At 60.2% G+C, this 10534-nt stretch overlaps 2 protein-coding genes across 3 annotated transcripts; one reads left to right on the forward strand and one right to left on the reverse strand.

Moving 5' to 3' along the window:
• Positions 1 to 387: 387 nt before the first annotated feature.
• Positions 388 to 2227, forward strand: LOC119856770 (claudin-9-like). The gene has a single exon (XM_038404768.2). The coding sequence runs from the start codon at positions 1098 to 1100 to the stop codon at positions 1746 to 1748; it is 651 nt and encodes a 216-aa protein (XP_038260696.1). The 5' UTR covers positions 388 to 1097; the 3' UTR covers positions 1749 to 2227.
• A 2377-nt stretch (positions 2228 to 4604) lies between these two features.
• LOC119856771 (claudin-4-like) lies at positions 4605 to 8863 on the reverse strand. 2 transcript variants are annotated; one of them, XM_038404769.2, is made up of 2 exons: positions 8725 to 8863; positions 4605 to 5992 (listed from the first exon to the last, which is right to left on the reverse strand). In XM_038404769.2, exon 2 carries the CDS (start codon positions 5972 to 5974, stop codon positions 5333 to 5335), a length of 642 nt encoding a protein of 213 aa, XP_038260697.1. In that variant the 5' UTR covers positions 5975 to 5992; positions 8725 to 8863; the 3' UTR covers positions 4605 to 5332. The 2 variants fall into 2 exon arrangements, with proteins under 2 accessions (XP_038260697.1, XP_043373049.1); XM_043517114.1 differs by having other exon boundaries at positions 4605 to 5995; positions 8725 to 8851.
• Positions 8864 to 10534: the final 1671 nt, after the last annotated feature.

A 10534-nucleotide genomic window follows, 5' to 3' on the forward strand; every position in this document is an offset into this window, starting at 1 on the left:
CAGGGCCCCAGCGTGGGGCTAGGGGACGGGGTGCTGCAGGGGCTGTCAGTGGTCCCCAGCTGCCCTGCCCCACAAGCAGCGAGCCCACCCCCCCCCCCCCCGCTGCAGTCTTCGGAAGGGGGAGTCTGCTGCAGCCAGGCGTGTGTTTATTATAATCTCTGTTTTCCCATGGCCTGGAGGAACAAGACGCTGTGATTCGCCCCCTCCAGAGCCCACCTCCTCCCCCCTCCAGCCTGGGGGCGGGCAGTGTCTAGGCACAAGCTAACAACAGAAGTGTTCATTCACCAGCACCTCTCATGCCCTGGTCACCACAGAGAGCCCAGTGCCCTCCCACGCCTCCCCCGTCCCGCCCACTCACCTGTGAGGCCTCATATACCCCCCCCCCGCCTCCCCAGCTCACAGGATCAGTCCAGCGAGAGGTGCTGACGGCTGGGAGAGCGAGCCCTGGTGCTAAACAAGAGCCTTCGCCTCTCCGGGGTGGAAGTGCTTCGGAGAGAGACACCGGCACTGCTGGACCTGCCTCCCCAGCCATTCTCATCAGGATCCTTCTCCCGGACCTGTCTCCCCGGATGCTTCCATCAGAATCTGTCCCCTGGATGCTTCTGCCCGGCTGGTTCCTTTAGGATCCGTCTCTCACACGCGTCTCCCTAGGGTTCCATCGAGATCCGTCTCCTGGACGCGTCTCCCCGGTGGTTCCATCGGGATCCGCCTCTCAGACACCTGTCTCTGGTTCCACCAGGATCCCTCTCCCAGACGCCTCTCCCTGACTGGTTCCTTTAGGGTCCGTCTCTCAAACGCGTCTCCCTGGCTGGTTCCATCGGGATCCGTCTCCCAGAGCCATATCCCTCAGAGGCGACTATCTGGATCTCATATTCATGCACCTCGCATAGGGATCCGTTTTCTGGACTCCTGTCCCCAGCCGATCCCACAAAGAACCGTCTTCTGGCCTTGTCTCTCCACTACGACCTTCCTTGCCCCGCTCTCTCCAGCCAATCCCCACACAGAATTATTTCCTGGGTTTCTCTCTCTGCTCAGACGCCCTCGCGTCCCCACTAAGATCCCTGCTTCGCTCCCCTTGGCTTCCTCCTCCTCCAGCAATGGCTTCTGCAGCGCTGGAGATCTTGGGCATGGCGCTCTCGGTGGTGGGCTGGCTGGGCTCCATCATCTCCTGCGCCCTGCCCACGTGGAAGGTGACGGCCTTCATCGGCAACAACATCGTGACGGCGCAGACCATCTGGGAGGGGCTGTGGATGAACTGCATCGTGCAGAGCACGGGCCAGATGCAGTGCAAGGTCTATGACTCCATGCTGGCGCTGCCCCAGGACCTGCAGGCCGCCCGCGCCCTCACGGTCATCTCGGTGCTGCTGGCCGTGCTGGCCTTGCTGGTGAGCGTCGTGGGCGCCAAGTGCACCAACTGCGTGGAGGACGAAGGCGCCAAGGCGCGGATCATGATCGTCTCCGGCGCCGTCTTCGTGGTCTCCGGCATCCTCTGCCTCATCCCCGTGTGCTGGTCGGCCAACACCATCATCCGGGACTTCTACAACCCGCTGGTGTCCGAAGCCCTGAAGCGGGAGCTGGGGGCAGCGCTATACGTGGGGTGGGCCGCCTCGGCCCTGCTGGTTCTGGGGGGCTCTCTGCTTTGCTGCTCCTGCCCGCCCCGCTCCGAGAGATACCCACCCCGGGTCGGGTACATGGCGGCTGCGAGGTCCGGGGTGGGCAGCGGTGTGGACAAGAGGGACTATGTGTGAGGGGAGCAGAGGAGGGGATGGATGGATGGATGGATGGATGGATGAGCACATGGGTGAAGAGATGAACGAATGGATGGATGAATGTGTGAAGAGTGAGGGAACGAACGAATGAACCAGGGAGTGAATGGCTGAAGATGTGAAGAGATGAAGTGAATGAGGGAGTGAATGGATGAAGGTGTGAAGAGGTGAATGGATGAATGAGGGAATGAGCTAATGGCTGAAGGAATGAATAAATAAGTGAAGGAGGGAGAGAATGAATGTGGGAGGAGATGAATGAGGGAACGAAGAAATGGACAAGTGGCTGGATGAACAAGGACTAATGGATAATGAGTAGAGGAAAAAATGAGTGAACAAAAGCATGGCTGAAGGAACGGATGAGGGTGCGAACAAATGAACAAGCGGGCAAATGAGTGAAGGGAGGAGCAACAAAGCGAGCGAATGGATGTGGGAAGGAGTGAGTGAATGAGACAACGGATGGAGGAATGAAAAAGTGAGGAAGGAAGGAAGGAAGGAACAAATTAAATAAATAAAAGATGGGGTGGAGGCAAAGAGCAGACACGTGGCAAGGCAAACAAAAGGAAGGTTGAAGCCACAGAGGAAAGGAGTGAAAGGCGCCGTCAGCGAAGGGATGAACAAAGGGCTAATGGACCAAGGAGAGACGGGAAAGACACTGTGCCAAGGAAGGAAGGAATAAGCGGCCGATCCCCAGCGAATGAACAGATGGGGGGGTCGGGAGAGATTGAGGGGGCTCAGCCAGGGAGCCCTGACCCCATGGAGCTCGGCTGGACCTCACCCTGGCTTTGTTTGCTCGAAGGTTAATAATTATCCCAGCTCCCTGGACTGAGATCTGCTAAACCACCCCCTGAACACGGGGACCACCTGGAACCCACAGCCTAAGGGGCCCCTCTATCCAAATCCAGGGGCCCCAAGATTTTGGGGGTCTCACCCCTCCTTGGGAATAGATCCAGGGCTTATTCTGTCATCACTGAGTGGGATTTGGGGGATTCACAGGGAGTGGGTCTGATGATCCCTGGGTGCGGTTCTTTGGGGAGGACACTGAACCCCCATTTTCTGACCCCTCCAGGGAGGGGGCTTGGCCCATGTTTCTGAGGATGTTATGGGGATAAAGACTAGACTAGCACACTCCACCCTCGCCTCCTGCTTCTCATTTTGGGGTGTGGGGGGAGGCTGAGGTGTGGCATAAATGGGGAGGGAAAAGGTGGGGTGGGGGCACAGTTGATGGGAGGAAAGATTGGGTGCATGGTTTATGAAGGTAGGGTAAATTGGGTGAGGGAGTGAGGCTTATGGGTCAGAGAATGGGGGTGTGGTTTATGAGGGGGTAAATTGGGGCAAGCATAGTGGGGGTGTGGCTTGTGGGAGGAGAATGCTAGCAACCGGGCCCCCCCAGAGAGGGAAGCGCTCAGGTATGTGGGAGGGGGACAGGGTATGGCTTTAGGGGGCAAATGGGGGGTGCTGTATGTTCCTCCTTGCCCCAGTCTTTGTCCATCATGAGATTGGGGGGTTCGCAGCCCATCTCCCCCTCCTGCACTAGCAGGGGAATGAAAAGCCTTCCCAGAATTCCCCTCAGCTTCACCTAACCCCATCTGGCAGGCTCAGGGGGGGCAGGGAATGGAACATGGGGCCTTTCCCCTCCAAGGGGCACCAGCTCCGGGGGGTGGGCACGGTGCATACCAGGGACTGCCTGGCTGAGAGGTGAGGGATGGGACAGGACATGGGGCCTTTCCCCTCCAGGGGGCTGTGCCCTACCCCAGGGCAGGGGACTAGCTGGCTCCAGGGATGGGACGTGGGGCTGTGCCCCTGTGGGGGGGCGCTGGCTCTGCCCCACCGTGGCGTTTCGGCGCTGCTGTTTCCCTGGATCCCAGCCCGCCTGGCCTCTCTCCCCCGAGCTGGACGGGCACCAGCACATTCCTGTGCCAGCTGAACCTTCCCTCGAGCTGGGGGCGGCTGGCACCAGGAGAGAAATCTCACATCCTCTCCCCGCCACAGGGTGGGGGCTACGCTGGGGGGGTTCATTCAGCAGGGAGGGAGGGATCAGTACAGCCCAAAAGCCAAGCAGACACAGCCCCCCAAGCCTGTTTGCTCATTTACTAAGCCCCTTGTTCCCACACCACACTCCCAGCGGGGGCTCTAACCACTAGAGCTCACACCCCTGAGTTGCTGCCCTCCACTCAAGAGGCTGTTCCCCCTTCAAAGCTCTGGGCAGGGGGAGGGATTCCTCACCTCCAGGCAGCCTTGCAATGGAGCAGGGAAACAGCTACCAAATTCTCCCCTCCCTCAGAAATAAACCCACTTCTCTGCTGCTGAGATGCAGCCACCTCTGGGGCAGGGCAGGTGCATAACACTGTGGAAAGAGCACCCCCTCCTGAGCTCCCACCCACCACCCAGCACAGGGCCCTGTCTGTAGCCGGGGAGAGCACCCCCTGTCGCTTTCCCCCCAGCGAAGAGCAAAACCCTGGCCACCCAGGGCCCCTTCAGACCCTGCTAATGCCTCCCTTAAATAGCAGGGGCTTGGTTTGACCTGCTGCCCAGGGAACCTGCAGAACTGCCTGCCAGATTATCCTCAGGTTAAAACCCAAGCAGGGGACAGGGGAGCCACAACTCCTGGGTTTCATTCCTCCCCTCCCAGAACCAGAGGGTAGAGCAGCAGGGACTGGGAGCCAGGACCCCCAGGTTCCATCCCAAGCTCTGGGAGGGGAGTGGGGTCTAGTGGTTAGAGCAGGGGGAAGGGGAGGAGACGCTACTTCCCAGGGCTGCCCTCCCAGTTATCAGCCAGTCACTTCCCTCCCCTGGAGCACAGTCCTGGAGCAGCTACAACCCATAGAAGATCAGGCCTGGAGCAGATGGAGGGATGCATTTGAAAGGCCCCATGGCTGAGGGTGAGGGGGTGACGGGAGCGGACAAACCAGCCTTTGCTAGTTTTATCCCCTGCGGCAGGCTCGGGACACAGATCCCCACTCCAGGGAGCAGCGCAGGCCATTGCTACGTACAAAAAACCTCAGATACTTTATTCGTCATATATAAAAACAAGCAGATGCTATGAAAAATATCTAAGGACTATGTAGGACACATGCAAAGATTAAAACTAGGCAATCCAACTCCACCTTCCTCTAGAGGCAGAGGCTAGGCTTGGGGTGCTCTATTTGACCTCCCCCCCACAAAGATAACCCTCTAATTTCCAGCAATCAGCCCTTTGATGGGGCAGGACCTGGAGCTGGGCAGCCTCAGGAGCCGTTCTGGGCCTAGGGAGGGGAGAATGGGGCCGGAGAGGGGCCGGGCTGGGGTGTGAGACGACACATCTGAGGGGAGAAGAGCTGGAAGGCAGCAGGACACTGGTGGACTGTGGGGGCTGAGGACCTTTGCAGCGTGGTGGGGCCCAGAAGCTAAGATGAAGCCACCACAAATGGCAGAGACCCTGGGTCTAGCAGCTTAGCTTCCGTCTTCCCTCCACGCTGCAGACGCGGTCTCAGCACCGACCCAGCAAGCTCGGCACCCGGGAGTCTGATGCAGAGATGGGGCCCCACCCTCTGCCCACCCCCACTGAGAGGCCCCAGGCTGCCTGCCCCTCAGACGTAGTTCTTGCTGGGGTAGTCACTGCGGGGCTGGGAGGCGGCGGCCGTGTAACGGGCGCTGTAGTTGGTGTTTTTCTCGGGACAGGTGCAGCAGAGAAGGGCGCCCCCCAGAACCAGCAGGGCCGAGGCGGCCCAGCCAATGTAGAGCGAGGGCCCCAGCTCCCGCTTCTGGGCTTCGGACACCAGCGGGTTGTAGAAGTCCCGGATGATGGTGTTGGCCGACCAGCACACGGGGATGAGGCAGAGGATGCCGGAGACCACGAAGACGGCGCCGGAGACGATCATGATCCGCGCCTTGGCGCCTTCGTCCTCCACGCAGTTGGTGCACTTGGCGCCCACGACGCTCACCAGCAAGGCCAGCACGGCCAGCAGCACCGAGATGACCAAGAGGGCGCGGGCGGCCTGCAGGTCCTGGGGCAGCGCCAGCATGGAGTCATAGACCTTGCACTGCATCTGGCCCGTGCTCTGCACGATGCAGTTCATCCACAGCCCCTCCCAGATGGTCTGCGCCGTCACGATGTTGTTGCCGATGAAGGCCGTCACCTTCCACATGGGCAGGGCGCAGGAGATGATGGAGCCCAGCCAGCCCACCACCGAGAGCGCCATGCCCAAGATCTGGAGACCTGCTGAAGCCATGATTGGGTGGGAAGGCACCTGCCAAGAGAGAGAGGGGCGCAGGGAGGAGGTAAGAAGTACTCAACATGGGGGGCTCCCCTAGGATGTCTGGCCCCATAGCATTCAAGAGACCCTACTTTGCAATTTCACCCTCCCTTCTGTGGGTCTTTGGGCTGGGCCCTAGTGTGAAGTGGATACTGAAGGACCTTCAGATGGACCAGCCAGGAAGGGCAGCAGCCCCCATAACTCCTGAAGGTGTCTCAGCTAACCCACCCCCACCTGGGGCAGGATCACCCCCAACAGTGCCTTCACCCCATCCTCCATGTCCCACTGGATGGGCCTTGCACCCCTTCAAGACTTCCCCCTCCCACAATGGCTGCCCTGAAGTGACACCAAGATGGGGGTTTGGGGGTGGCAGGCAATGGGGGCAGGGGAACATCTCTGGCCCACACCTGCCAGCCACTAATCCAGTTCTCCTTCCCCTCCTTGGCCATTCCTCAGTGAGTCACCACCTGGCCCGAATCCCCACCTCCATCAACAGGTGGCAATTTCCCTCCGAAACTTGGCTTCAACAACCCCACTGGCTCCAGCCGGGCTCTGCTGGGGGACAGGCCATGGGGACCATCCTGCCCCAGGGTGGGCCGGGGCATCTCGGGTGTCCCACTGCCATGATCCCATCCCAGGCTTCCCCCCTCCCGGCCTGAGCCTCGTCAGCCCGGGTTCCCCCCACCCCCAGCGGGGGCAGGGAGAGCCAAGGAGGGCAAGCACCCCCAGGGCCAGCTGCGTCTGTGCCCCAGACTGGGGCTGAGCAGTGCTGGGGGGCATCCGCTGGCAGCTGTGGAGCGCGTGAAGGGGAAGTGCTGAGGTGTGACCCCAAGGCAGAGATGCAGCCGTGGGGGGCACCAGACCGCGGGCGGGGGGAGATGGGCCCGGATGGGGCAGCCCCGTCTTGGGCCCTCCCCCACCGCCGAGTTGGCTTCGACAGAAACTCGCCCAGCCCCCGCGCATACCTCTGGCTCAGCGGGCTGTGGGGGGGAGTGGGCCCAGGGACCCCCCCGTCCTGGCACCCCCCCTCCCCGGCACGGGCCTGGGTTAGCTCCGCTGCGGGGGTGAGCCCCACCCTGGGCTGGCTGGGTTAACCCCTGGGTACGCAGGGGCAAGAGATAAGCCCAGCCCGAAGGCAAGCCCCCCCGCCATGGTACGGAGCGGCTCCCAAGCGGGGGCGGGGTGTGTGAGGGGTCCCAGGACCCCGCAGCAGGGTTTCCACAAGCACCCGGACGCCTGGGTTCCATCCCAGCCCCGGGGGGGGGGCCGGCAGGAGAGGAGTCGGGGGTGGGAACCAGGACTCCTGGGTTCTCTCCCAGTTCTGGGAGGGGAGTGGGGTCTGGCGGGTGAGAGCCGGAGGTGGGGTTGGGGTGGGAGCCAGGACTCCTGGGTTCTCTCTGCATTTGTTCCAGCCCCTCGCGAGGCTCCTTTCCAACCCCCCCCCCTCGGGTCCCAGCACCAGCCCAGGGGTGGAGGAACAGGTAAAAACCCAAAGCCAGGTGTGTGTGGGGGGAACAAATCAGCTCCTGCCCCCGCCCAATGTCACCCCTTCCCCCTCGCCCCCCCCGGGCCCGGCCAGCCCCCGGGACAAAGACCCTCCCCTGTTCTCACCTCAGCCCTATTGTCCGCAGGTTTCTGTGAAACTCCCCCCCCGCCGGGCCGGCAGTTTCAGATGAAACGGAGGAGGGGGAGGGGAGCAGCGCGATCCCAGGCCTTCCCCGTCCCCCATCCCCGAGAGCGGCCCCTTTGTCCCACAGCCGCGCAGCACACGTGGGGCTGGTTGGGGGCGGGGGGGCATTGCCAGCCCCGCGGGTCTCTGTGCCCACGGCCACAAACAGCTCAGGCTCAAACCCCGGTGTAGGGGGAAAGAATTTGGCCGTTTTAGGCAGGGGAAACTGAGGCACGGGAGACTGCGGCGTGCATAGGTCGGAGTAGAACCCAGGAGTCCTAACGCCTGATTCCCCCATGGTCCCACAAACACACACTGCTCGGCCGGAGTATGAAATAGGAGTCCTGGCCCCCAGCCCCTCTCAGGCGGGGAGGGGGGGGGGAAGAAAAAAAGAACCCAGGAGTCCTGGCCCCCAGCCCCTCTCAGGCGGGGAGGGGGGGGGGGAAGAAAAAAAGAACCCAGGAGTCCTGGCCCCCAGCCCCTCTCAGGCGGGGAGGGGGGGGGGGGAAACAAAAAAAGAACCCAGGAGTCCTGGCCCCCAGCCCCTCTCAGGCGGGGAGGGGGGGGGGGGAAGAAAAAAAGAACCCAGGAGTCCTGGCCCCCAGCCCCTCTCAGGCGGGGAGGGGGGGGGGGAAGAAAAAAAGAACCCAGGAGTCCTGGCCCCCAGCCCCTCTCAGGCGGGGAGGGGGGGGGGGAAGAAAAAAAGAACCCAGGAGTCCTGGCCCCCAGCCCCTCTCAGGCGGGGAGGGGGGGGGGGGAAGAAAAAAAGAACCCAGGAGTCCTGGCCCCCAGCCCCTCTCAGGCGGGGAGGGGGGGGGGGAAGAAAAAAAGAACCCAGGAGTCCTGGCCCCCAGCCCCTCTCAGGCGGGGAGGGGGGGGGAAGAAAAAAAGAACCCAGGAGTCCTGGCCCTCAGCCCCTCTCAGGCGGGGAGAAGAAAAAAAGAACCCAGGAGTCCTGGCCCCCAGCCCCCCTGGTCTAACCATTAACCCCCACTCTCCTCCCAGAGCTGGGGAGAGGACCCAGGAGTCCCAGCTCCCAACCCCCACATTCACTGACCTGTCTCTCCGCAGTAACTCTCTCGCCAAGGTCTGGCTCCCCCCCCAGCCCCAGCACACAGGTTCCGTGCCACAATCCCGCAAATTGCAACAACAGGCAGCAGGCAAGCACCTCCCTGGGGGGTTAAATACCGACCTCCCCCCGCCGCCCACTCCCCGTGACATCACCCCCAGGTGAAACTCAGTCCACTTAGCACTGGCCGGATAATTCCCCCGCCCCTGTAAACAAAGAGCCAGCCCCTCTCCCTGCAACTGGCTCAAACTAACCGCAGCCCTGGGGCAACAGCTTGGGGGAGGGGAGGCCGGACTCCTGGGTTCCCTTCCCGGCTCTGGGAGGAGAGTGGGGGCTAGTGGTCAGAACAGGGGGGCTGGGAGCCAGGAGTCCAGGATTGTAATTTCTCTCACTTCCCTTTTTCCCCTCAGGTTGAGTCATGGTCTGGCCAGTTTCACTTCAGTTTCTGGTGAATTTCATCACTCCGGTTTCATGCACCATTCTTTGCCATAAGCAGGGGCTCAGGGAAGAGGGGTATCAGAGCAGGGACTCATCCCAGGAGCTAAGGGGGAAGGGAGCAATGGGGGGGTGGTTCATCCCAGGAGGGGGGTAGAACCCAGACATCCCAGCCCCATCCCCTCTAACCCACTAGAGCCCCCCTTCCCTCGCTGAGAAGAGACCCCAGGAGTCCTGGCTCCCAGCCCCCCTGCTCTAACCCACTAGACCCCACTCCCCTCCCAGAGCTGGGGAGAGAACCCAGGAGTCCTGGCTCCCAGCCCCCCTGCTCTAACCCACTAGACCCCACTCCCCAACCAGAGCCAGGAATGGAACCCAGGAGTTCTGGCTCCTGGCCCCTTCTTGTCAATGTACCAGCCAGGGTGTGTTCTATGGGAGACCCAAGACAACAGCACCCCTCTGTGGCCAGAAGGGGAATTGATATCAGGGCAGCAGGGGGCAGGGTACAGGAGTGGGGTGTGAGCTCCCCTAGCCCCACAGTGACCCTACAATAACGGGCTGTGGTGGAGGCCCCATCACTGTCAAGTTTGATCTCAAGATGGGAGGTTTTGCTGAACGCTCTGCTCTGGCTCAAGCAGGAAAACTCTGGGCACCCCTGGGTCCTGCAGGTGCCATTGGCTGATCTGGGACGGGGTCCCCCATAAACTGAGAATCTGTGGCTCTGGGTTATTTGGGTTCAGAATGCCTTTGCCTCTCACTGCATCCTGAGTTCCTGTGAGTTTATTATTTTAAAAAATATCCCCAAACATTTAAAGAGCTGGGACTTGGGAAAAAATCACCTCCATGTTTCTGTTCAAAACTCCCTTTTGGCTCCATAGGGCCTGTGATTTTATCTGGAAAAAATCCCAAACCAACCGGAATCAAAGCAAACCAGCTCCCGTGTTTGACTTTATGGATCACAATTTCTGATCATTTTGTCGACAAAAAATGAAAAACTGTTTTCAAAATCTCAGTCCAGCAAAGATATGAGTTTTCGTTTGCAACCATTTTCCCCATTTGGAACTTTCCTTTAAATGTCCTGAAAGCAACACAAAACCGTGTACAAAATCCCAATTCAAAGCAAACATTTTGATTTTCCTTTTTTTTTGGTTTGCAACCCCTTTGCATTTAAAAATGTCTTGTCGTTTTACTTTAAACCCATTCAGAAACGTTTTTAAAAAGCTGGACATCAAACTGGAACATTTTGATGGGGTTTTATTTTAGGTTTTGATTCAACATGACTTCAGATCAATACTTCCTTTTACTTAGTTTTGGAAAAAAAAAAATCCCAAGCGGTTTTGAAGAGCTCAGGATCAACAGAAAA

This window comes from Dermochelys coriacea, chromosome 6 (assembly GCF_009764565.3).
Source record: "Dermochelys coriacea isolate rDerCor1 chromosome 6, rDerCor1.pri.v4, whole genome shotgun sequence".
Lineage (NCBI taxonomy): Eukaryota > Metazoa > Chordata > Testudines > Dermochelyidae > Dermochelys > Dermochelys coriacea.

What these genes read in the sequence shown, in the direction of transcription:
- LOC119856770 (XM_038404768.2), top strand. Translation starts at nt 1,098, where the DNA reads ATGGCTTCTGCAGCGCTGGAGATCTTGGGCATGGCGCTCTCGGTGGTG.
- LOC119856771 (XM_038404769.2), bottom strand. Translation starts at nt 5,974, where the DNA reads ATGGCTTCAGCAGGTCTCCAGATCTTGGGCATGGCGCTCTCGGTGGTG.